The 26,920-nt window shown below is 42.7% G+C and overlaps 1 protein-coding gene across 2 annotated transcripts in view; it reads left to right on the top strand.

Annotated features, from left to right (window-relative positions):
- AGXT2 (alanine--glyoxylate aminotransferase 2) overlaps positions 1-25,536 on the top strand; it is a 45,084-nt gene extending 19,548 nt beyond the window's left edge. The window contains exons 8-14 of one of the 2 annotated variants that reach the window (XM_065873472.1): positions 3,845-3,945; positions 4,514-4,606; positions 13,908-14,040; positions 15,688-15,779; positions 17,151-17,300; positions 21,576-21,674; positions 24,860-25,536. In XM_065873472.1, coding sequence (XP_065729544.1) covers positions 3,845-3,945; positions 4,514-4,606; positions 13,908-14,040; positions 15,688-15,779; positions 17,151-17,300; positions 21,576-21,674; positions 24,860-24,967 — 776 coding nt within the window. In that variant the 3' untranslated portion in view covers positions 24,968-25,536. The remainder of the gene's footprint in view (positions 1-3,844; positions 3,946-4,513; positions 4,607-13,907; positions 14,041-15,687; positions 15,780-17,150; positions 17,301-21,575; positions 21,675-24,859) is intronic. The other variant, XM_065873471.1, reaches the window with a different exon arrangement.
- The last annotated feature ends 1,384 nt before the right edge of the window (positions 25,537-26,920 follow it).

Below are 26,920 nucleotides of genomic sequence, written 5' to 3'. Positions count from 1 at the left end.
TTTTAAAAGAAAACAAGGGGTTTTTTGAGGCATTATTTGCCATTTCCCAATGGGAGAAGGGGAAAGGGGAAAGAACACTTAGAAATCTCAAAACTCTAATGAGGAAGTTCCCCAGGGACTCAGAGTACCAGCCAAAATGAGAGCCTTTGTCAAAACAGAAGACCAGGGCTTCCCTGGTGGCGCAGTGGTTGAGAGTCCGCCTGCCGATGCAGGGGACACGGGCTTGTGCCCCAGTCCGGGAAGATCCCACATGCCGCGGAGCGGCTGGGCCCGTGAGCCATGGCCGCTGAAACTGCACGTCCGGAGTCTGTGCTCCGCAACGGGAGAGGCCACAACAGTGAGAGGCCCGCGTACCGCAAAAAAAAAAAAAAAAAAAAAATAGAAGACCGTTCCTGAAGGCTGCTGACATCTCTTCAAAAGTTGGAAAGGCGTCAGCATCTGTTCTTTGCTCATCAGCAAGGCCCACCTCGCACTTGTCATCCCAGGGCAGGACCCTTTGGACAGCTGCGCCTAAGCAGTGCTGAAGGAAATCACTAAACGCTCCAGCCGAGAGATCTTTAATGGAACAGGGTGTCACTGGGCTGAGAGGAAGAATGCAAATGGAAGCCTTAAAAATCAGCTTCGAAAGGAAGAAAATTCGCAGTCATCTTAAAATTCAAACGGGATAATGGCAATACGGAGTTAGGAGGATGAAAGAATGAGCTTTAGAACAAGATGTCATAGTCACCGAACTTAAAACCATAGGGAAGTTTAAAGCTATCTTTCACACTCTCCATTTTAAAGATGGAGAAACACGTCCACACCTAGGAGGCCGAGAGCTAGGAATTGACCCCAATTCTTCTGCCCTCAAAGCCAGTACTCCCCAGCCATGACCACCCTTGTTCACATCGATATGCCAGCAGGAGGAACCCAGGCTTAAACATGATTCCTGCTCTGCTGGCCAGGATTGAAGAGACATGAAGTCAGGAGCCCTGGATTGGACTTTTAGCCCTACAGTAGCTCAGCTGCAAGCAAAAGTTCCATCTTTTGCCTCCGTTTCTCATCTATGAAATGGAGGCGGCAATACCTGCCCCCATGGCCCCTCATCCCAGGCCTTCAAGAGACCAAGGAAGAGAGCTTTTGTAGAGGCAGGCAGACAATAGTGATGCCAAGTACAGTCATGACTGTATCTCATATCCACGTGGCACCAACAACTAAGATCAGTTGGATGAACCTCACAGACGTCAAAAGCACCAGCACAGAGCTTCAGCGACAGAAGCCCTCAAGACATGGTCACTTCCTTCCCTCCCAGCTCTGTGTCCCTCCCTCTCTGAGGTCTTCTCTCCCTCAGGCCAACTGGAATATACCAGAGCCCCAGGGTCATCTCTCTAGTGGCCTCTAGAGGTTAAATGATAGTGACAGGCAGACATTTCTGCTTCTCGGAACTGTGATCTTTGGCACGTCTGAAGTCAGCTGTTTTCTTAAGGCATATCTTCAAGAGACAAGACTGATATCATATCTTTATACAGAAAGGGACTTCAGGAGCTTCCCTGGTGGCGCAGTGGTTGGGAGTCCGCCTGCTGATGCGGGGGGCGCGGGTTCGTGCCCCGGTCCGGGAAGATCCCACATGCTGCGGAGTGGCTGGGCCCGTGAGCCATGGCCGCTGAGCCTGCACGTCCGGAGCCTGTGCTCCGCAACGGGAGAGGCCACAACAGTGAGAGGCCCACGTATCGCAAAAAAAAGGGACTTCAGCCTCCTCTGATGCTATTAGGGCCTGAGAAGAGTTTGGTATTTGCTGTAAAAAGGCATATTCATATATGTTTATAAATGCATCCCAAAGTGTGAATTATTCTGAGTATGGAAGGTTCCAGTTCTCCGTTCCTCTTAGAGTTCATTCAGTGGGCACATCCAGGTGCCAGTCTTGGTTGGGGGCTTTTCTTTCACCTCAAAAGTATGTCATCATTCCCCACATAGGCATCCATTTTTTAGCCTAATATAGATATTTATGTGGTAGATTTCATTCCCTTCCTCCACCCCCTCCTCAGGATTTTTTCTTTCCCACTGGTCATTCCAGTCCCTGAATTTCAGATGTAACTTGGGATGAAAAGCACCTCCCAACCCACTACCCCACAATGTTCCAAACCTGGTACTGATCATGTCATTTCTCTTTCTCCTTTTGCAAGACAAGTTTCCTTTTTCTTAAAAAAAATTGTTCTTTCTTGGCCTCTCACTCTGCTTAACTCTCTCTTTACCACCAGCTAAAATGAAAACTCTTCCCTCTCTACTCCGTTGCCTGGATGGCATCCAGGAGAGCATCCCCTCTCCACTCGCTTGATGTCATGGTGACACTACTGCACCAATTCTCTCTCCAGAGGCGACCTGACCTGAAGCCACAGCAACGAGCCAATGAAGTAAATGTGAAATGAAGGAAAAAGCCAATGACAGTTGATGACCTCTCATCACTGAATTTATGGGCAGTGGGGGGGGGGGGATTATGAAAGGTCTAGCGCAGGTTCAAGCAAAACCTTCTCCATGGTTTGGTTTTGTCCAAATTTAAGCCATTAGGGTTGATTTTGCTCCACCCTTTGATTTCTCTAGTTACAAATGATCTTAAAATTCCCAAATTATATCCTTTGAACATATGTCTAATTCATCCTTTAGGGCCATCCTAGGTTGTTTTCTCTTCCTTTCTTAATAATAATAGGAAATTTCAACCTCTAGGGGCACAGATTTATTTGTCTACTATATCCTACCCATCATACAACATAAGTGATGCTAAAAAATGTACTTTCTGGGTTTGCTATTCATGTCATTACTTCCTTCTTCAAACCCCCAACCCTCAATTCCAACTAACTAAAGATCAGGTAATTCTGTCAAGCAAGCTTTCCCAAACATCGCATGTAGCCTCAAAGTATGTTTGGGGCCAGGTCATGTTTTTCCCACTTTTTAATGAAGAGCTGAAGTATTCAATATAAAAGATATTTATGGTTCACTTTTGAAGACGATAACTGAAGGTTTCCATCCCTTATCTCTAGCCTTCAGCAGACAGGATCGCATCCATGCCTCTAAGCAAGCCTCATGTCGGTAGATGGTGACTTGCCTCCCAGACTGCTTTCAGCAGAAACCCCCCATCACACCGAGCTCTCTCTCTGCATCTCTTCTGCTATCCGTGGATGTGGGTTTAGATTCAGAGACTATGTGATGCTGTTTAGAACCAAATTACAGGTGTGGATAAAAATTCTGAAGGTTCAGTCATATATGGATGTACTTGATCTTGGACCTTTGGTATTCCAGAGGAGAAAGCTTCCTCTGCCTTGCTATAATGGATGAAAGTTATCTGACTGTAGTACATTCCTCTTTAGACTGAATTCTGATTGCTATATAAACATATTTATTAACCATAAAGACTGAGATACTTTGTCGCTTTAAAATTGCACACCAGATTAAGTAGCAATGAAAGGTAAACATGGTTATTTCCAAATAGATTAAATCCACACAGCAGTTACGTTTGAATTAAATCTACACCGTTGAGAGGATCAGTATCCTTAGATAAAACAGCTATCGATACCAGACTCAATGATGCTTTGGAGCGCTGCTTCTCCAGGTGGAAACAACTGAAGTGGTTTGCTTATACTTTTGTGGCTATGCTAGTCTAGCTGCTTGAAACAAAGTATGAGTCATTCTGACAGAATGTTCAGAACATTCAGAAACCTATATCCTCATATCCTGGTTTACTGTATCTTGAGGGACTCTATTCTATTTACTGTCCTGTTTTCTTTTTTCCTGTTTTCCCCCCATTCTTCTGGATGCCATTCTCACATCTTCAAATGCTGTGTTTTCTGTTGCTGTTGTTTGTTTGTTGCAGACTGCTGCCAAGCTAAAGACCAGTATATTGAACAATTCAAAGATACTCTGAACACTTCTGTGGCCAAATCAATTGCTGGATTTTTTGCAGAGCCGATTCAAGTGAGTGTATTAACCAAACATTAATTGAGCTCAGTTCTAAATTATCAGATTTTAAACTCATACATTCTAGAGAATTCCAAATTATTTAAGTGACCACTGCTATGTCCCTCTCCAAACTTAATTCATTCCATTGGTTCCCTTTAAAAAAAGGGGGGGGGCACTGGTTTTCAGTTGACCTTTGAAGAAACCATCTCCTGCACTCCCAGACTGAACAGAGAGATAGATGAAACTATTGAATCCCTAAATCTGTAAAAATAGAAAACCCCAGCAATTTTTAGTTCTTTATCACCCACACTGTCAGGGGGAGCCTTTCTATAATCTTACTAAATCCCCTAATCTACTTTTCCTCTACTCTCAGGAAAGAATATGTTTGCATCCTTTTTCAGCAGGCATGGCATAAGAGTAATGGCCCCTCTTTTCACCCATAGTTGAATCAGTTCTAGAGACTGTTTTAAAAATTGCTAATATCACTAACGCTAATATTGATCATAATCCATCTTCAATTCTCTTTTAGTACTTTCAAGGGCCGTGCTGTTACTCTAAGTCTTCTTGGTTTGGTCTTTTGCAGGGGGTGAATGGCGTTGTCCAGTACCCAAAGGGGTTTCTAAAGGAAGCCTTCGAGCTGGTTCGTGAGCGGGGAGGCGTGTGCATCGCAGATGAAGTGAGTGGTCATGGAATAGGTGCGATTCAGTGCAGCCGGGACAGGAAAAGCACAAGGAGAAACTTCTTTAAACCCTCCTCTGTGGTCCAGGCAGAAAGCAACCACTCTGGGGATTCCAAGACGTGGGTATAAGTTAATGAAGATTTGGCAAGTTGACTGGTTTGTTCGTTATTGGATTAGTTTGCCCATTTAATCAAGTACAACAGAACTTAAACATCCAAATTGAACTCTATCAAATAAATTGTTAACAGGCATAGGTGATGCTTCCATTCCTCAACATACTTTTAAAATTCCTTTTGGGGAGTGCATGTCAGGAGCAGCTTAACCTTAGTTTAATCTCATAACCAAGTTTTCTTCTTAATTTTTGTCAAAATAGTATTAACCAGTCTGGAAGCATTCATCTTACCTTAATAACAAAATTTGTTTGGAAATCATACTTAAAAAGAAAAGGTCCCACCTCTAAGTTAGAAGAGGGCCACCATCATAGATATTCAAAGAGTAGTTCCAGGGACTTCCCTGGTGGTCCAGTAGTTGGGACTCCATGTTTCCACTGCAGGGTCATGGGTTCAATCCCTGGTCTGGGAACTAAAATCCCACATGCCATGCTGCATGGCCAAAAAAATTTAAAAAAATTTTTAAGTAGTTCCAAAAAGTAAATTCTAAAATAGTTATGGCAACATTGTTGGAATAATCATACAGTACCTCTAAGGGGACACTTTAAGGGAATAAAATCCATGGGCTCTGTGAGCTGTAGCCTGTGTCTTTCCTAAAGGGATTAATTTACATTATAATCACATCCCTTATTGGAGTGTATCTGGTCTTCTACCTCCTGAGAATAGCAATGGAGATCAAAAGACCAGAGGGTAGTTGCCACGGCCTCCAAAGTGCTCCTGAATCATTTCTGGGTCCTGATTCTAACAACTGGTTAGACCACAAAAAACAGGTGGAGAACTTGAATGATTCATACCTGTTTCAGTCCTGCCATCTTTGCCTAAAGAGTTTTCTTCAACTAAAACATCCCCTATAGGGGACAATGGGCTGCCTCCTCAGCAGAATTCTTTTGCAGTTTCCTCCCGTGCAGCCAGGTCTCTGTGATCCCCAGATGAACTGGATGACCCCTGGGCATTGCACAGAGAAGCGTGGGCCAGCCCCTCCCGTTGTGTCCATCCTCCCTTTCCCATCCTGCCCATACAAGTTTAGGGAAAGTGAACCAAAGTCCTGAAGAAAGTTAATCTGCTATTAAAAGAAGAAAAGTCTATTCAGTCCGTTTATAATTAGCTACACTGGTGAAGAGAATAAGCTTTAACCTTTGGAATCAGCCACAGTGAAGCTGCCACCATTGGATTAATTAGCGGGAAGGTAGATTGAATTCAAAGAAAGTAATGGATTTCAGAATTTCCTATGGTATATGTTTTTATCATTTTCAACAACCTAATTGGAAACTAACACAGGGTGACCTTCAGAAGGACTGTCCTAATGAGTAGGTAAAGATAAGAATAGCTAGAACTTTCTGAGCACTTACTAAGTGTCAGGTGCTGTTCATAATGCTCTGTATGTAACAACTAAGTTGATATTCATCACGGTTCTGTAAGGAGTGTCCAGTTGTAAGTATGCCCATTTTACAGATGAGTGAATTGAAGTCCAAGATGGTTAATTTGCCTGTTGAGATCATGCAGTTAGTAGGGACAGAGCCAGAATTCAAACCACACTAAGCCAAGACCACACTAACCACTGGGTAAACCTGCCTCTCAAGAATGACAGGAGAGTAGATAGACTCATCCACCAAAGGACAGACAGCAGAAGCAAGAAGAACTACAATCCTGCAGCTTGTGGAACAAAAACCACATTCATAGAACGATAAACAAGATGAAAAGGCAGAGAGCTATGCACCAGATGAAGGAACAAGATAAAACCCCAGAAAAACAATTAAATGAAGTGGAGATAGGCAATCTTCCAGAAAAAGAATTCAGAATAATGATAGTGAAGATGATCCAGGACCTCGGAAAAAGAATGGAGGCAAAGATTGAGAAGATGCAAGAAATGTCTTAAAAAGACCTAGAAGAATTAAAGAACAAACAAACAGAGATGAACAATACAATAACTGAAATGAAAACTACACTAGAAGGAATCAATAGCAAAATAACTGAGGCAGAAGAAGGGGTAAGTGACCTGGAAGACAGAATGGTGGAATTCACTGCTGTGGAACAGAATAAAGAAAAAAGAATGAAAAGAAATCATGACAGCCTAAGAGACCTCTGGGACAACACTAAATGCAACAACATTTGCATTATAGGTGTCCCAGAAGGAGAAGAGAGAGAGAAAGGACCTGAGAAAATATTTGAAGAGATTACAGTCGAAAACTTCCCTAACATGGGAAAGGAAACAGCCACCCAAGTCCAGGAAGCACAGTGAGTCCCATACAGGATGAACCCAAGGAGAAACATGCCGAGACACATAGTAATCAAATTGGCAAAAATTAAAGACAAAGAAAAATTATTGAAGGCAGGAAGGGAAAAATGACAAATAATATACAAGGGAACTCCCATAAGGTTAACAGCTGATTTCTCAGCAGAAACTCTACAAGCCAGAAGGGAGTAGCATGATATACTTAAAGTGATGAAAGGGAAGAACCTACAACCAAGGTTACTCTACCTGACAAGGATCTCATTCAGATTCAATGGAGAAATCAAAAGCTTTACAGACAAACAAAAGCTAAGAGAATTCAGCAGCACCAAACCAGCTCTACAACAAATGCTAAAGGAACTTCTCTAGGCAGGAAACACAAGAGAAGGAAAAGACCTACAAAAACAAACCCAAAACAATTAAGAAATTGGTAATAATAACATACATATCACTAATTACCTTAAATGTAAATGGATTAAATGCTCCAACCAAAAGACAGAGGCTTGCTGAATGGATACAAAAACAAGACCCATATACATGCTGTCTACAAGAGACCCACTTCAGACCTAGGGACACATACAGACTGAAAGTGAGGGGATGGAAAAAGATATTCCATGTGAATGGAAATCAAAAGAAAGCTGGAGTAGCTACACTAAGATAAAATAGACTTTAAAATAAACAATGTTCCAAGAGACAAGGAAGGACACTAGATAATGATCAAGGGATCAATCCACAAAAAAGATATGACAATTATAAATATATATGCACCCAACAAAGGAGCACCTCAATACATAAGGCAACTGCTAACAGTTATAAAAGAGGAAATTTACAGTAACACAATAATAGTGGGGAACTTTAACATCTCATGTACACCAATGGACAGATCATCCAAAATAAAAATAAATAAGGAAAGAGAAGCTTTAAATGACACAATAGACCAGATAGATTTAATTCATATTTATAGGACATTACATCCAAAAACAGCAGATTACACTTTCTTCTCAAGTGGGCATGGAACATTCTCCAGGATAGATCACATCTTGAATCATAAATCAAGCCTCAGTAAATTTAAGAAAATTGAAATCATATCAAGCATCTTTTCTGACCACAACCCTATGAGATTAGAAATGAATTACAGGGGGAAAAAATGTAAAAAACACAAACACTTGGAGGCTAAACAATACGTTACTAAATAACTAAGAGATCACTGAAGAAATCAAAGAGGAAATCAAAAAATACCTAGAGACAAATGACAATGAAAACACGATGGTCCAAAACCTATGGGATGCAGCAAAAGCAGTTCTAAAAAAGAAGTTTATAGCTATACAAGCCTACCACAAGAAATAAGAAACCACTCAAATAAACAATCTAACCTTACACCTAAAGGAACTAGAGAAAGAAGAACAAACAACATCCATAGTTAGCAAAAGGAAAGAAATCTTAAAGATCAGAGCAGAAATAAATGAAATAGAAACAAAGAAAACAATAGCAAAGATACTAAAAGCTGGTTCTTTGAGAAGATAAAAAAATTGATAAGCCATTAGCCAGACTCATCAAGAAAAAGAGGGAGAGGACTCAAATCAATAAAATTAGAAATGAAAATGGAGAAGTTACAACAGACACGGCAGAAATACAAAGCATCCTAAGAGACTACTATAAGCAACTCTGTGCCAATAAAATGGACAACCTGGAAGAAATGGACAAATTCTTAGAAAGGTATAACCTTCCAAGACTGAACCAGGAAGAAATAGAAAATATGAGCAGACCAATCACAAGTAATGAAATTGAAACTGTGATTAAAAATTTTCCAACAAACAAAAGTCCAGGACCAGATGGCTTCACAGTTGAATTCTATCAAACATTTAGAGAAGAGCTAACACCCATCCTTCTCAAACTCTTGCAAAAATTTGCAGAGGAAGGAACACTCTCAAACTCATTCTATGAGGCCACCATCACCCTGATACCAAAACCAGACAGAGATACTATAAAAAAAGAAAATTACAGACCAATATCACTGATGAATATAGATGCAAAAATCCTCAACAAAATACTAACAAACAGAATCCAACAACACATGAAAAGAATCATACACCATGATCGAGTGGGATTTATCCCAGGGATGCAAGGATTCTTCAATATACACAACTCAATCAATGTGATACACCATATTAACAAATTGAAGAAGAAAAACCATATGATCACCTCAATAGATGCAGAAAAATTTTTCAACAGCATTCAACACCCACTTATGATAAAAACTCTCCAGAAAGTGGGCATAGAGGGAACCTACCTCAACATAAAAAAGGCCATATATGACAAACCCACAGCAAACATCATTCTCAATGGTGAAAAACTGAAACCATTTCCTCTAAGATCAGGAACAAGACAAGGTTTTCCACTCTCACCACTATTATTCAACATAGTTTTGGAAGTCCTAGCCATGGCAATCAGAAAAGAAAAAGAAATAAAAGGAATACAAATTGGAAAAAAAGAAGTAAAACTGTCACTGTTTAGAGATGACACAATACTATACATAGAGAATCCTAAAGATGCCACCAGAAAACTACTAGAGCTAATCAATGAATTTGGTAAAGTAGCAGGATACAAAATTAATGCACAGAAATCTCTTGCATTCTTATACACTAATGATGAAAATTCTGAAAGAGAAAGTAAGGAAACACTCCCATTTACCATTGCAAAAAAGAATAAAATACCTAGGAATAAACCTACCTAGGGAGACAAAAGACCTGTATACAGAAAACTATAAGACACTGATGAAAGAAATTAAAGATGATGCCAACAGATGGAGAGATATACCATGTTTTTGGATTGGAAGAATCAATTGCGAAAATCACTATACTACCCAAAGCAACATACAGATTCAATGCAATCCCTAGGAAATTACCAATGGCATTTTTTACGGAAGTAGAACAAAAAATCTTAAAATTTGTATGGAGACACAAAAGACCCTGAATAACCAAAGCAGGCTTGAGGGAAAAAAACAGAGCTGGAGGAATCAGACTCTCTGACTTCAGACTATACTATAAAGTTACAGTAATCAAGACAATATGTACTGGCACAAAAACAGAAATATACATCAATGGAACAAGATAGAAAGCCCAGAGATGAACCCATGCACCTATGGTCAACTAATCTATGACAAAGGAGGCAAGGATATAAAATGGAGAAAAGACAGTCTGTTCAATAAGTAGTGCTGGGAAAGCTGGACAGCTACATGTAAAAGAATGAAATTAGAACACTCCCTAACTCCATACACAAAAATAAACTCAAAATGGATTACAGACCTAAATGTAAGACTGGACACTATCAAACTCTTAGAGGAAAACATAGGAAGAACACTCTGACATAAATCACAGCAAGATCTTTTTTGATTCACCTCCTGGAGTAGTGGAAATAAAAACAAAAGTAAACAAACGGGGCCTAATGAAACTTCAAAGCTTTTGCACAGCAAAGGAAACCATAAACAAGGTGAAAAGACAACCCTCAGAATGGGAGAAAATATTTGCAAACGGATCAATGGACAAAGGATTAATCTCCAAAATATATAGACAGCTCATGCAGCTCAATATCAAAAAAAACAAACAACCCAATCCAAAAATGGGCAGAAGACCTAAACAGACATTTCTCCAAAGAAGACATACAGATGGCCAAGAAACACATGAAAAGCTGCTCAACATCACTAATTATTACAGAAATGCAAATCAAAACTACAATGAGGTATCACCTCACACCAGTTAGAATGGGCATCAACAGAAAATCTACAAACAAGAAATGCTGGAGAGGGTGTGGAGAAAAGGGAACCCTCTTGCACTGTTGGTGGGAATGTAAATTGATACAGCCACTATGGAGAACAGTATGGGGGTTCCTTAAAAAACTAAAAATAGAATTACCTTATGATCCAGCAATCCGACTACTGGGCATATACCCAGAGAAAACCATAATTCAAAAAGACACATGTGGGCTTCCCTGGTGGCACAGTGGTTGAGAGTCCGCCTACCGATGCAGGGGACGCGGGTTCGTGCCCCGGTCTGGGGAGATCCCACATGCCGTGGAGCGGATGGACCCATGAGCCATGGCCGCTGAGCCTGCGCATCTGGAACCTCTGTTCCACAACGGGAGAGACCACAACAATGAGAGGCCCGCGTACCGCAAAAAAAAAAAAAAAAAAGACACATGCACCCCAATGTTCATTGCAGCACTATTTACAGTAGCCAGGTCATGGAAGCAACCTAAATGCCCATCAACAGATGAATGGATAAAGAAGATGTGGTACATATATACAATGGAATATTACTCAGCCATAAAAAGAAACGAAATTGGGTCATTTGTTGAGGCATGGATGCATCTAGAGACTATCATACAGAGTGAAGTAAGTCAGAAAGAGAAAAACAAATATCGCATATTAACTCGTATATGTGGAACCTAGAGAAATGGTATAGATGAACCGGCAGAAATTGAGACACAGATGTAGAGAACAAACGTATGGACACCAAGCGGGGAAAGCGGCGGGGGGTGGGGGGGGTGGCGTGCTGAATTGGGAGATTGGGATTGACATGTATACACTGATGTGTATAAAATTGATCACTAATTGGAACATGCTGTATAAAAAAAAAAAAAAAGAATGACAGAACAGCAGTGTAGAAAGACAAAGATAGCAGAAAATGAGGGAACAGAAGAAAATCCTGAGTGTGGGGCCAGTGCTGCCACTCAGTGATCTTACGTGTCTTCTTAATTAGCTAACCTTGGCTTTCTCTTCTTTAAAATGAGGAATATGGAATTTGAATAAAAATAGGCCACTGCTAGGACCACAATGGGCACTCAGTCTTTGCTTGTCTGGCATGGGCTGGGTTTGAATTTTAAATTCACTGCTTTTAAGCAGGGTGTGCACGCCCATAGTTCCATCCCCACTCATTGATGTAGACCCAGCCTGCTTCTCTCAAGACGATATGCTCCTCATCCCTGAAGACATTTGAGTTTATGAACATTAGAATGAATCATCTCTTGGGCTTCCCTGGCGGTGCAGTGGTTGAGAGTCCACCTGCTGATGCAGGGGACATGGGTTTGTGCCCCGGTCCGGGAGGATCCCACATGCCGCGGAGCGGCTGGGGCCGTGAGCCATGGCCGCTGAGCCTGCGCGTCCGGAGCCTGTGCTCCACAACGGGAGAGGCCACAACAGTGAGAGGCCTGCGTACCGCCAAAAAAAAAAAAAAAAAAAAAAAAAAAGAATGAATCATCCCTGTTCAACTAAAAGATTCTGTGGAACTGATACTTCCTAGGTGGCTAAACACGGTTTATGGTCCTACATAATTTCACGTGTTGTCCAAGCAGTCTGATCTTTCACCATTCATTGATGGTACTTTGATAGATGAAATGAAAAATTAAGATAGGCAGAAAGGCAAAATGGATGGATTTGCCATGAACTCTTCCTACGTTATCTCATTTGGGCAAATTCATCAGCTTGTCCAGAGGCCTGTAACTAGGAAGTCGGAGACCCAGGATTCGAGCCCACGTCTGTCTGACTCCCACGTCTAAGCTCTTCTCCTACGTTGTTCACTCTCGTCTAATTGTAACCCCCAACATCTGCCTTTGCAGCAGCACCCTGGAGAGAGCAAGAAAATAATCAGGAAGCCTGAGAAGGACCCTTGCTCTTTCAAGTGCATTTCAGAATCAGCTTCAAGTGCCCACACCTCTACCCCAGACCTGCAATGTGTGTATGTGTAGAGAGAGAGATAGACAGACAGCCCAGGAGACTGAGAACCAGAAGGAGATCAAGGAACCTTCACCAAAAGGCTCTGGCGAAAATTTGCATGGAAGTGTTTGTGTGGCTTTATTCACTTAAGCACTTCCGCCACTTTTTTATCCATTCTACAAACACTAAGTGTCTACTTTTAACAGGCACTCTGCTACATATTGTGGATAAAGAGAAAAATAAGATACGTGTATGCTGGTGATAGTAGTCCAAGGTGAGAGGTTCTGACGGCAGCTTAGGTGCCTTGAGTGGGGGCCCTAGTGCGGCTCAGGAGAATCTTCCTATCCCGAATAATGATGAAACTGTGTCTTGAAGGAGAAGAGGAGTCAGTGAGATGAAGAAGCGGGGAGAGGGCTTTCTAGAAAGAGGAAACAGCATGCACAAAACAACTAAGTTCAACTTAGTTCCATCCTGACTTAACTGACTCAGCTGGGTCCTCCTCATGACTAATTCTCAGGAGGAAAAAGAAATCATAGGGAAGAGGACAACCAGCCTGTCTGGGCTGGGTGGTGGGCACCCCAGAGCCAATTTGCTTACTGTAACTCCTGCTTCATCCAGCCTGGGGCAGACGCAGCCTTACACATAGGAGATCCTTATCAAGGATTGCTAATCACAATCACCTTTTTCACATGCATTATGTATATGACCCTCACAGCAGCCCTGTGATGTATTGCTATTGTTTCCACTCAACAGAGTTAACATGGATTCAGAGGAGTTAAAAACCATGTCTAGAACCACACAATGCTAGTAACCGGCTTTTGGTGCCTAAAAGGTCAGGTGCAGCCTGGAGGGGTGGGAGGGAGGGAGACGCAAGAGGGAAGAGATATGGGAACATATGTATATGTATAACTGATTCACTTTGTTATAAAGCAGAAACTAACACACCATTGTAAAGCAATTATACCCCAATAAAGATGTTTAAAAAATAAAAATAAAAGGTCAGGTGCAGAATAAGTGCTTTCTCCATAATAGTATGAGATGGTGATGACGATGACTGACGATGATGATGATGATGATGATGTTAGGAAGGAGGAGATGGAAGAGGAGAAAAGAGAAGAGACCAGAGAGTCAAGAAAAAACCAACATTTCTTTGAAAGATTTCCAATGATTTGGGACTTGTTTTCACAGGTGCAGACAGGATTTGGAAGGTTGGGTTCTCACTTCTGGGGCTTCCAAACACACGGTGTCCTGCCGGATATTGTCACCATGGCTAAAGGGATTGGGAATGGCTTTCCCATGGCAGCAGTTGTGACAACTCCAGGTAGGAACTACAGGCAGTTTTTGTCTGCTTCTGGGTCTCCTGCATCAGCAATGGCAGAAAACATGTGTATGGGAACTTGTGTGGGCTAGAGACAGTGATGGGATTCCCAAGCAGTGAAAAAGGGAAACTGTCTGCCAGATGGTGGAAGAGATGGAAGAAAACCAGCCCTTTTTGCTCTTGCTGTAGAGAAGACTAATTCTCCCAGACCCACAATGAAATGCAGGGTTCTACTCTACTGACAATGTCTAGGCAAACGTGCCACAAAAAAAAAAACCAACACAAGAGATCCTTGCTAAACAACTTGAAGCCAGTGCTGAAGTTTCCAAGGGAATCATATCCTTGAAGGACACCCTGACCTAGTCTTGCCACACCAATAAGCGATAGACTCAAGGTCCAGGTGATAGTTTTCTGTTGATCATCAACAACACAGCTAAAGACAATACAATCTCACTTTGCTATAACATTCTATAAAATGAACATTAGAATTAACTGTATTTCCCATTTTAGTGAGGTTTTACAGAAAAGAATTTTATGAATCATTTAGTGTTGAAAATCTTAAAATTATTTCATTTGTTTTTCCAACCAATAGTAAGCATACTTGAGAGGCTCCAAAGGATAATTAAGTGCCTTGTAAGAGCTCAGTGTTTTGTTTTGTTTTGTTTTTGCGGTACGCGGGCCTCTCACTGTTGGGGCCTCTCCCGTTGCGGAGCACAGGCTCCAGACGTGCAGGCTCAGCGGCCATGGCTCACGGGCCCAGCCGCTCCACGGCATGTGGGATCTTCCCGGACCGGGGCACAGACGCATGTCCCCTGCATCGGCAGGCAGACTCTCAACCACTGTGCCACCAGGGAATCCCTCAGTGTTTTTATTGAATGAAGAAAGTTACTAAAATGTGGATGTAGAATGTGAAGTATAATGAACTGAATATATACTAACCCTGAAACAATCTTGAATTATATTATGAAATCCTTGATATGAGATTTAAAAAAAAATATTTCCTTCTTAGTCCCAAGAGTGGAATATAGAAAAAAGGCTTAGCTAATGAAAGTTCCATGTATGTTCCCATAAATCAAGTTTTAAAGTACTTTTCAATTCATACAACACATTAAAGATTTATATTATTAAACTTCTCATTGAATAAATAAGCAATTTTTCCTTATCCACTGTATTAGTCAGCTTGGGCTTATTCTCTCACAGTTCTAGAGGCTGAAATCCAAGATCAAGGTATGAGCAGAGTTGGTTTTGGGTGAGATCTCTCTTGCAGGTGAACACCTTCTTGCTGTGTCCTCACATGTCCTTTTCCACAGCTAGAAAGGGCTCTGATGTCTCTTCTTCTTAGGAGAATACCAATCCTATTGGATTAGGGCCCCACCCTTATGACCTTAATTACCTCCTTAAAGGCCCTACCTTCAATTACAGTCACATTGCAGGTTAGGGCTTCAACGTATGAATTGGGGTGGGGGAGGGAAGAGACACAATTCCAACCATAACATCCACTATCTGGTGAGTGAAGAATGAATTGGACGCCATGAAATATATTACACGTACATATACAACATGAAGGTAAATATAATCCAAATGCATGATGGGAGATTATAGATAGGAATGTGTCACCCTTTACCCACTTTTATTCTCCACCCCCTCCAGAGATTGCCAAGTCTTTGGCTAAACGCCTGCTTCACTTCAATACCTTTGGAGGGAACCCCATGGCCTGCGCCGTTGGATCATCAGTGCTTGAGGTACTTTCCAGCAACTGCATCAACATCACTCATTTCACCAAACAACTACCTCAAAACTACACACACATTATCAGAATTCTATCACATTTCATGATTAAAGTGAAGAGTTAATTCCTAGTCCATGAATTTACGTTAGATTTCCAGTTATTATTCTGCCCCCTCCCCCTTTTTAAGATCTACTGTGTGTGCTTCAAGTATTGGAGATGAAATAATATGTAATAAACTCACACACATGGGAAATACAAGAATTTCCCTAGCTAGCTGGTAGCACTGAAATTTCTTTGTCATTTGAGCAGTATTTTATGGATATTTACCAATGGCTATCCTTGATTTCAGTTTAATTTTGGTCCTGTCTTGTATATGCTTCCTTATTTTTGTTGTACTGTCATAAAAGAGTAAAGAGCAAGTGAGTTCTATGCAATTCCAACAAGGTGATTCAGCTGTGGTTCAGCTCCAGGCCATTGATTTTGCCTGGGGTCTCATCTGTTGAAAAGATTTTTTAGATGCCCTTGCTTATATGCATAATAGCGTTTGCTTAAAAGTGTAACGTCTTTCTGGAATAATGTCCAAGAAATTAATAACAATGGTTGTTTGTGGGGAAGGAAACTTGGTGGCTGGGGAACAGCGATCAGTGAGGCTCATTCTACTCTACGCTTCTGTACTTTCTGATGTTTGAACGAGGCACGTGATTCACTTATTCAAAAAAATTAAATTTAAAACTATTTTTCAATAAAAACAAGTAAGTAAAAGCTGCCCTTGCAAATTAAAAAGTATCTTCAAATATGATTAAATCTCAAAATGAGAAAGTGTAAGTAGGATGTGTCATTTATTTCATTCTGTAGACATTGCCAGCTTACATTTTTTAAGTCCTGTGTCGCCTCAACCAATTTAGCAGATAGAGAAGATTTAGGCGAACAAGTAGGTCTTAAAAACATCGGGTTCTGCCTGGAGTCATACAGTTATTATCAGCTGGTTATAAGTGTAGTATACTGCTTGTGTTTGGTCAGGAATCACAGGTCTCTGCTATGGGTGGAAGTAGGTGAAAAGCCTTTTACTGAATACATATCTCAAGTGCCCTGACTCTGGGCCCACAAAGAGCTCAACACTGAGACGTCTCTCTTATTTTTTCCTAAATTTTTACCCACCCTTGAAGATGAGGAGGGTAGGGGGGAAGCATCCCCTCTACCAAGAATTTTTTTTCTCCCTGCAGCAGATCTTTTTGTAGGACAAGTTATGGCCATACTAGACTTTGGGTTCCATTTGTCTGGTCAAGTTTTTGTAAAGAGGGTCACATACATTTATTTCTCCATGTTTCTCAGTCCGTTTTAAAACTTTTTTAATGCAAGGTCATTTGGGGCTTTCTCTCAACAGGTAATTAAAGAAGAAAATCTACAAGAAAACAGCCAGGAAGTTGGCACCTATATGTTACTGAAGTTTGCTAAACTGAGGGATGAATTTGAAATCGTTGGAGACGTCCGAGGCAAAGGCCTCATGATAGGAATAGAGATGGTGAAGGATAAGGTAGGCTGTGATCTGCTGTTCTCTCTGCAGCTTCTCGGGGCAGCAAGAGTTAAAGTAGGAAGCCTCAGCTACAAGCTCATTCATTCTCAGGAAGAGAGCACACAAGGACAGCAAGACTGAGCAAAGCTCATTAGAGATGAGTCGGGAGTGTTGAGTACGAAGGACAGGCTAGCCGGTCATCGAGAGTCCTAGAGTGCAGAAGAGCATTTGCAAAAGGGAGTTGATGTTATTCTTGCCAGACTAGGCAAAGAGCAATGGTAATGAATATTTTGAATTAGAATATTTTGAATTAGAAATATAAGGAAGGGAGGAAATTATTGGGGGAGGGGCAGGGGGACAGAGAGCTAGTGGAAGTAAGGGGGAAGGGCCAGGAGAAGGTTGTGGTGTTGTCTTGGGGTGAGGATGTTAAAGATTTATAGGGTTTTGTATTTGTTTGTTTGTTTGTGAATGGACTTCAATCTCCCAAGTAACAAGGGCGGAATGTGACTTTCTGATGACCTACTGCAAGGTGACCTCAAACTCGATATGACAATTGAACTCAGCATTGCCCTTAAGCCAGTGATTCTTCGCAAGGTCGCTGTGTCTGTTTTTCACCCTCCACTGTTCTCCCAATTCCCTAGCCTCAAAACCACAAGATAATCTGTGACCCCTTCCCTCTCCTTAGTTCTAACGTCAAGTTTTATTGATTCTTACTTTGCCGTGTTTCTCAAATCTTTCCCTCTGTTGTTACTGCTGCCCCTAGGGTCCATGTCAGTAGGAAATTGTCCCAATCCTCCATAAATGCAAACTCTAGATCCTCTGAGGGGAGTGACAGCAGGGGAATCTTGGCACAGGAATCAATAGTCAGACCAGCCCCTTCACCCTAATTCTTATCCGTGGGTGACTTCTTGCTGTTGGCTCTCACTACACCACCCTAGTTTAGAAGGACTGTGTTCAGTTCTCTCAATATTCAGACTAGACCATGGATATAACACTCTCCCATTAGTACCACACAGCAGAGCCCGTGAAAAGCAGGAACGTTTGAACCAGATTTGAAAGCTAAGGGAAGACAGCAGGAAAATAAGAGTAACATGAGACTAGGCCCTCTGGCTCGCAGGCCGTAACATACCTTCAGCTTGGGGCTCCATCAAGGGCTGTTTTAAGGCTCAGAAGAGTCCATTCCAGTTCCCCCCCGCAAGAGGTCCCTCGAGGATACCTAGATGCCTCAAAGCCCAGACTCCACCAAAGAAAGCCCAGTGAAAGAGGAGGCGTTGGTCCCCTTCCCACTAATCCAAAGCCAACTTCTGTGTACTCCAAGACGTGTGAACAGAGATGCCCTTCAGAACTTGAGTTGTCATGGTAAAACATCAGAATCCCATTGATACAGAGCAAGCTAAAGGATGGTACGTCCATACTACATGGCACAGAAATACATGTGACATGGAAAGATGTGCAAACTGTATTACGGAAAAAATTAAGCAGGCTATAAAATAGTATGTATAGAATGAGCTCTTTTTCTCTTCCCCCTGCCCTTCAGTAGTTTTAAGCATGGGCTCTGAAAGAGCTTCTCCATTCCTTAATTCTATTCATTGTCCCCTCAATACCGTTCACTTTCCTACATCCAAAGATCACTCAAACTTTTCCCTAAGCATGGAATACAGTCCTCTCCTCTCTGTCTCTAGCTATGGGAATCCTAGGCCTTTTCAAGATCCAACTCCTCACCACATCTCCTCCTGAAGCTTGCCTTTGCTTCTCCCGTAGAAGGGGCTGCAGCCTTCAGAAAATCTCTCTCACACTCACCGTCTAAAGAGCTCCTTTGAAAGGCTCTTTCAAATCATGTATTTGTTGACTCGGTTTTCACGAGTATAAATACCTTCTTTTCCTAAATAAACTGTACACTTTCGAGGCCAGGAAATACACAGACGGTGAGTGCTTTATCCATGTTTGTTGATTGCTTTCTGGCCCCTGCAACACTTCAGACCACATTCATGTAATTAAAACAGCTCAGAACTTGGCTTTAATGCTATACAGTATAACCCAGAATCAAAACTCCCATGAGCAGTTAGTAAGGATGTGAATTGGATACAGCCCTTTGGACAGAAATTTGTCTGTATCTATCAAAATTTTAAATGTATACATTTTGACCTAGCCATTCCACTTAGAGTGATGTGTCCTAAAGAAATATTCACAGAAGTGTGTAAAGATATAAATGAGTGGGAATGTTTGCAGCATTCCTTATGATCATAAACAAAAATGGAAAATAACATAAATGTCCAAAAATAAGAGATTAAACAAATTGCTCTACCAACAAACAACAAAATACTAGGTAATCTTTAAGAAGACTAGGTCCAGGGACTTCCCTGGTGATCCAATGGTAAAGAATCCACTTTACAATGCAGAGGACACAGGTTTGATCCCTGGTCAGGGAACTAAGATCCCACATGCTGCAGGGCAGCTAAGCCCGTGCACCACAACTACCGGGCTCGCACGTCTCAACTAGAGAGCCTGCGTGCCGCAAACTACAGAGCGCACGCACTCTGGAGCCTGCGCGCCACAACTACAGAGAGAAAACCCCCAAGCCACAACTAGAGAGAAGTCGTGCACCACAACGAAGAGCCCGGGAGACTTAACGAAAGATCCTGAGTGCTGCAACTAAGACCTGACACAGCCAAAAAGAAATAAAATAACTAAATAAAATTAAAAAAAAAAAGAATCCTAGGTCCAAATACACTGACATGGAAAGATGTTCGGGATACATTGTAAATTGTTCAAAGCAAATTGCAGAACATTATAAAGTATGACATTTTTAAAAATATGCATTTAAATGTATGGATATGCATAGAAAAAGTGTCTAGTTCCCACTAATTACCAACAGGCGGTATCCCTAGGCGTAGGATTGGAGAAGGGGAAACGTTTCATTTTTACTTAGTGCATTTCCATATCGCTTTCAGGAGTTTTTCCCAATAACCTTGCATTACTTTTATAATTGTTTAAATGAAGATTTATCCCTCAAAAACAGCAAAAAATAAATAAATAAATAAACACGAAGCTACGTTACATCCCTGAGAAGAGGTTAGTTACTAACATGCCCTTTTGATTATGGAGTAATTGGGACTTAGACTCGAGCACAGGGCCCGGGCAGGCTGTCCTGTGGCTTTGCCTCATTAGCTTTTCTGACCGTGCTTTTCTCTTCGGAATGCCTACAAGATGTTCAACTAGTCATAGCAGTTGAGCCCTGTGGGTAATAAAATGGACAAAGGAGCAGGGAGCGTGCTGGCCCAGACCAGGCCAAAAGCCAAACAAAGTCCACCTCTCCAGACCCTTGATAGCCACCAAGGCCCACCAACCCAACTGCCCCTGAGGAACCCTTTCTGACCTCTGACCTCTCATCCCCCAAACCATATTTGACTTCTTTCCAGCTTTCACAGTTTAGCCCTAAATTATATTGTCATGTTTTAGACTTTCCTCATGAGAACATAAGGGGCAAGCAGGATGACATTTTAGGATCAATGAGGAAATGCTGGTCTTTTCCCCATCCTGTTCCTCCATTATCTAGTAGTGGGAAAGTTTGAATAGTATTTTCTTTATCTTAAAGCTTCACAACAGACTTGACTAAGTTGGAGCATTTGTGCTCACAGACTCAGAAGTCTCCAGCCCAGTGTCATCAAAAGGGTACTGGAATACCTGGGCCCACAGGAAGGGACCACTTTCAGATGCCAGGTGACCTGAAACAGCCTCTAGGCTCCAGAGAGCTTACCTTTCCTGACCCTGGAGGATTAAGTCTTGGGTGAGAAAGAGCAAATTCCACAAGCAGGGAAGATGAGGACAAACAGACCCACCCCAGTTGCCCAGGCCCTACTATGGCCCAGAGAAAGCTTGGACCATTTATGCCCTTGTGCAACTTCACAGCCATTTCCTGGATTTTGAAATGAATTTTTTACATGGACAAAACAAAGCGAAGAACCGAGGACAATTTCCACATAAATACAGCAAACTCCAAATTAAAGAACCAAGCTCCCAGGGTAACCAACTGCAGAGCCAAGATTCACTGACGGTCTGCGTTCGGCTTCATCTTGTCTTTGGGAATTTGGGATGAACTGGGATAAAAACAAATATTTTCAATTACACCCCCCCAGAAAGAAATCCAATTCAGCAATGAATAGCTTTATTCAATTACTGGGGGAGAGAGGTTGAGAGGGAGAGAAGAGCATTGATTGCTTGGGTTGCTTTTTATTCCTCTTAGAAATAATGTCTTGAATCATTCAAATGCCAGATGTTTTTTAAATGTATTTGCAGACGAGCCGCCAGCCTCTTCCCCGTGAAGAAGTAAATCAAATCCACCAGGACTGCAAACGCATGGGGCTTCTGATTGGCAGGGGTGGCACTTTTTCTCAGGTAACAAGAAGGCTGGCCTTTACCTATCACTTTAGGTAGGCATCTCCCTGAGGTCCCAGTGCTGGCCCATTTTCTTCACCCTTATGCTGGGGGACCCAGTTCCGCTTCCTCTAGGCTTAGCGCTCACACGTTTTCAAAAGAAAGGGACAGTGAAGCCCTCGGGCCACTAGAGGGCGCTGTGTGAAATGGTTTGGTTACCGCGGCTCGGCAGGGAATATACACAGAGGACAGTCTAAGGAGGCAGAAAAAGCAGCACAGACAAAGCAGAGGACTTACACGACAGGTCATAATAGTGTCATAACAGTCATGCGTACCCAGTTTGTCTCACGTGTCAATTAGTTCTAACCTCTGAAACTCAGTCCTAGTCTTTTTTAACTCAGCCCTGGGCTCTGACTCTGTGACCCGCAAGCCGGCTAAGCCTTAGTGGCCGCTGTGGCCAGGAGCAACGTCACAGTGCTGGCAGCCTGGCCAGGTCCCTAATGCAGAACTCAAAATCAGCCACTCCCAGTGCCCTTCACTCTCAGGCTGGCAGAGGCAGAGAACAAGCTCTCCCCGCCCCCTTCCTGGGAAAGCCAAGTACAAGCCCCACGGTCGGGACCCTGGTGTGGCCCTGCCATGGGCATGGGCTGCTACTGTAAAGTGATCTGCTCCTCCATCCGTCACAACAGCAGGACCCTCTCCAGGGATTCGCTCCGGGGCCGAGATTTAAGATGTAGGGTCACTCCTACTCATCCCCTACTTTGTTCTCGGCCTTCGGCATCCTTCTCTCCCGTTTTAAATATGCGTCATTCTTCCTAGTTTCCCTCCTTCACTGCTGCCTCTCACTTGATTTCAGCGAACACCCTCGCCTGGTGCTTCACAGAGAAAATGGAAGCTATTAGGCAAGATCCCTATAGAAGCTCATCTGTGCCCCGAGGCTTTTCCCACCTCCTTTCCTAAAGGTTAGAGAATGAGATGTCTCTCCGTGCTCTTGACCCTCCACTTAGGGAAACAGGTCTGTGTTCTCTTGTTTCTGCAGTTTATTTCAACTTCCCCTCAGCCTGTGAACAAACAGACTGAAAGCTCTTCCAGCCCAAACCAAACCATAGCAAACAAAACCAGAATGAGTGCTTTTGCTGGGAAGTGCTGAGTTTTTTCTAGTCCTGGTCCCAGATATTTTTCTATATGAATCAGACAGAGTAAGTTAATGATTCAAAATCCTAAGACGGGCTACTTATAAAGACAGAAAACAATTCATTGTTTACTTGCTTAGTTAGTCCTTAGTCGTCCGGCACACACTTGAGTCATAAGCAGCCGCTGCTTGGCTGGATACTAGAGCTACAATGAGAAATAAGATCTGTCCCTCCCTCCACGGAACTGGCAGAGGAGAAAGACTTAAACAGAAAATGATAATACAATCTAGTAAGCTTTCCAATAACCATACGAAGGGATAGTATACACTGTTCTAAATGCTTTTCATATGTTGACTCGTTTAATGCTCTCAACACACCTATGAAATAAGTACTCTTAACCTTATTTTACAGATGAAGAAAAAGAGGCACAGAGAGGCTAGGTAAATTGCCCAAGTCACACAGTTAGTAAGTGGCAGAACCAGGATCCAAATTCAGGCAGTCTGATTTCTGAATCTGTCCTCGGAGGAGAGTAAACCCGAGGGGACGAGACTGGAGGCCGGGAGTCCAGGTGGAGGCTAATGATGCTGTCTGAACTTGACCAGCAGCCATAGGGATAGAGGAGACATCCAGAGAGCAGTGTGGCAGTGAAATGCCCAGGACTTGGGTATAAAGGGATGAGTGCTGCTTTGAACTTGCTCTCCTTCTATCTATAGACAAGTCTGTAGCTCAGAGGAAAGAATCGAGGTGAGGATCACGATTTGGGGGTCATCAGCATAGAAGTGGGGAGAGGAGGAAATCTCCTGGGAAGGGAGTCTAGATGCGAAATGCAGAGGGATGAGGATAGACACCTGGGTCACGTCAACTTTTAAAGGGCAGGTGGAATAAGAGGTACCCAGATGGAGACACAAAATGGGTGGAGAGCTGTGAGGAGAGCTAGGAGGGTGTGGAGTCATGGGAGCCAGAGTGTGGGGAGGTTCTGGAACGGGGAGTGACAGAAGTGCCAAATGCAGGAGAAGGCCAGAAAGGATGAGGGCTGGAACGTGCCCGTCGGATTCCCCAGGGTGGGGTCAGAAGGTTGATGGGACACAAACCAGGCTGCAATGAGTTGAGATGTGAATAGAGGGAAGGCAGAGTGGAAAATAATGGCCAATAGCATCAACCAGTCCTTTTATTTTTATAAGTTTGATGAAAGGAAGGATAGTATTTGTATGGTAGCTGGAAGGGACCAGGAGGGCCAACACATATTTATCTGTGATTTTATGTGTGGTTTGGATTTAGATTATGAGAGCTGTAAGCCTGCTTGTTTTTTTTGTTTTGTTTTTTGTTTTTGTTTGTTTGTTCGTTTTTGCGGTACGCGGGCCTCTCACTGTTGTGTCCTCTCCCGTTGCGGAGCGCAGGCTCCGGACGCACAGGCTCAGCGGCCATGGCTCACGGCCCCAGCCGCTCCGCGGCATGTGGGATCTTCCCGGACCGGGGCACGAACCCATGTCCCCTACATCGGCAGGCGGACTCTCAACCACTGCACCACTGGGGAAGCCCAAAGCCTGCTTGTTTATAGGCTGAGGGGAAGTTGAGGAGAAGGTGAAGATGCAAGAGAATGCAGGGATATTTCCTGGAGGGAAGGTGATGGGAGAAGCAAGGGCCAAAGGCACAGGTAGAAAATTTGGAGTTGTGTCGTAGATGGTTTGTTCCTTGAACCTTCAGCCTAGGATATAAGAATGCACGTGGGAGCAAGCAAGTTTATAGAAAGGTCTTGCTCGACAGTGTCTGAGGAGCGTGAGGCAAGACTGTCTATGAAACAGAGTGAGGGGTGTAGGAACTGAGTGAGGAAAGCGAGAGGAATGGAAATTAGAATGGCAAAGGCGAGAGGACCTGAACATTTAGGACACCAGCGGAAGTAGGACCCTGCATTCCTTGTGGTGTCTGTCCACCAGCGGTGTGATTTTCTTTCCCACTTCTCAGCTCTCTATGTTGGAGCAAAACAGTTCTATTAGAGCTTAATCTAATGCATTTCCTTGAAGTCATAGTTGATTCTATGATGATCCGTTGCTCTATTTTCCTTTATCTCCTCAGACATTCCGCATCGCACCCTCGATGTGCATCACTAAACCAGAAGTTGATTTTGCAGTGGAAGTATTCCGTTCTGCCGTAATCCAACACATGGAGAGCCAAGACAAATAATTTTTTGAAAATAAAGAACCACAAGCCTCAAGAACTTCCCACTTATGTTCAAGGGTTAATTCGAGAAATTTCAGAACCACTGGTATAAGTTGTAAATGGTTGACTGCCTACTGGCCATATTTGTTAATGGAGCTCCTGTTACCTTGAGAAAGCCATCCCTCAGGAAAGGATCTGTATCCCTAGCTCAGAGAATAAATCCTAATTAGTCTAGATTAGTTATGCTCATTTTATTCTCCTTTGCGGTGAATGTTTACACCTGATATGTGACATGACTCCTGCAGGAAAATCTTTTGGTGGAGGTGCCTTCAAGAAAAGATTTCTTCATCCTCTGTTCTTCATCTCCCGAAGAGATGTGTTCGTCTTGCATTGAAGCATCAGATGTCAGGATAGGACTGCTCCAACCACCGTCAGCCACTTTGCGGCCCTGAGGACAGAGCTTATTTGCTGAGGTTGGAAGGTGGAGCGAAGCTGAGTCCTTAGTGATGTCAAAGGGCCACTGATTTAACCAATCCTGGAGCCCCCTTACCTTGGGGCTTCTTGTTAGAAAATAAGTTCAATGCATCGCACAAGCCTTTTTCATTTAAGTTTTCTCTTATTGCAGCCATAAGCATCCTGGGAAATTATGCAGAAAATACCCGACATAGATAACTGTCCTCTCCTCTAAAATGTCTATCAGAGCCTCCTTTGTTTCCACTGCCACCATCCCACCCTGGACTAAATTCTCGTTACTCCTATTATAATAGTCTCCAAGACCAGAAGTTCCCCAACTTTATAGCCATGAGAATGCACGTTCGTAGTGCTTCTTTCCCATATGTATGCACTATTTGTCTCAAAACTGACTTAATGTTTTTCCTTAATCTGACTTTTTTTACTTAGATGTATTGATAGTAATGTTTCTATCATTGTAATAGATGAGGAATCAGTACTACTTGTCACAACTGGAAAGTGCACATAAAATAGAGTGAACACAAAACGATGTAATTCAGGTCTAGCAAAATACAGTTTCTTGAAGACGTTCTCAGCCTGAGGCTTGTTCTCTCTTTGTTCAAAAGGGAATTTAGGGGGAAAAAAAGAGCTTACAGAGTGTTTGAGGGGTGTAAAAAGATACCGGCAAGCTGAGTCCCTCTCCTTAACACAAACAGAAGATCCACAGAACTGAATGGGAAGTAACTTTCTCAGCATGTAATTTGATGTTTATTTAAGCTGTGTCCCAGTTTGAAGCCACGTCCTAATGGTTTACCCCTGAGGTGTCTGTTCCGCTAAGATAACCTACACCTCACTGCCAGATTTGTCTCCCTCGGGCATTGACTTAAACATGTCCTTCTCTTGCACAAAACCTTCCGGTGGCCCCCCATTACCCCCCAGATAAGATCAAAACCCCTATAAGAAGGAGCTTAATGCCTTAAGCTTAAAAACTAGAGAACTATGAAAATAGCAATTTTTTCCTTTCAAGCCACATTTCCCTTCTTTCCTTCACTACAGAGTCTCCCAAGAGCAGCCTTTGTGCTCCTGCATGCTTCCTTGCTTCCCGTTCATGCCTCAACAACTAAGACCCCATTCTGGCCTCTCGTTCCTTGACAAGTGCTTTCTCAAAAGGCCACCAGTGACTTCCTTACGGCCAAAACTTAGCGTTTCCTTTGAATGTGCTTTCTCAACAACTGCTCCTTCTTGAGTTGATTCCCTCGGCTTCTGCAATGTGGTCCTTTTATCTTAGATGGCACCTTCTTAGTCTCCCCTGGCAACTCTTCCACGACAGGGTTCTGTCCTGGGCCATCTCTTCCTCCACGCTAGACCCTCTCCCTATGGGCAACCTCATCCACTTAGGAGATTTCCCCTATCTCGACTATACCGATGACTTGCAAATATTCATCTTCAGTCTCAACGTTTTTGCTGAACCCCAACTCCAAGGTTCTAACTGTCTGGACACCTTCATTTGGATGTCACAAGGACACT

The sequence above is a fragment of the Phocoena phocoena genome, chromosome 3 (assembly GCF_963924675.1).
Source record: "Phocoena phocoena chromosome 3, mPhoPho1.1, whole genome shotgun sequence".
Lineage (NCBI taxonomy): Eukaryota > Metazoa > Chordata > Mammalia > Artiodactyla > Phocoenidae > Phocoena > Phocoena phocoena.
The sequence above is the reverse complement of the archived record's forward strand: the minus strand, read 5'-3'. Positions and strand labels throughout refer to the sequence as shown.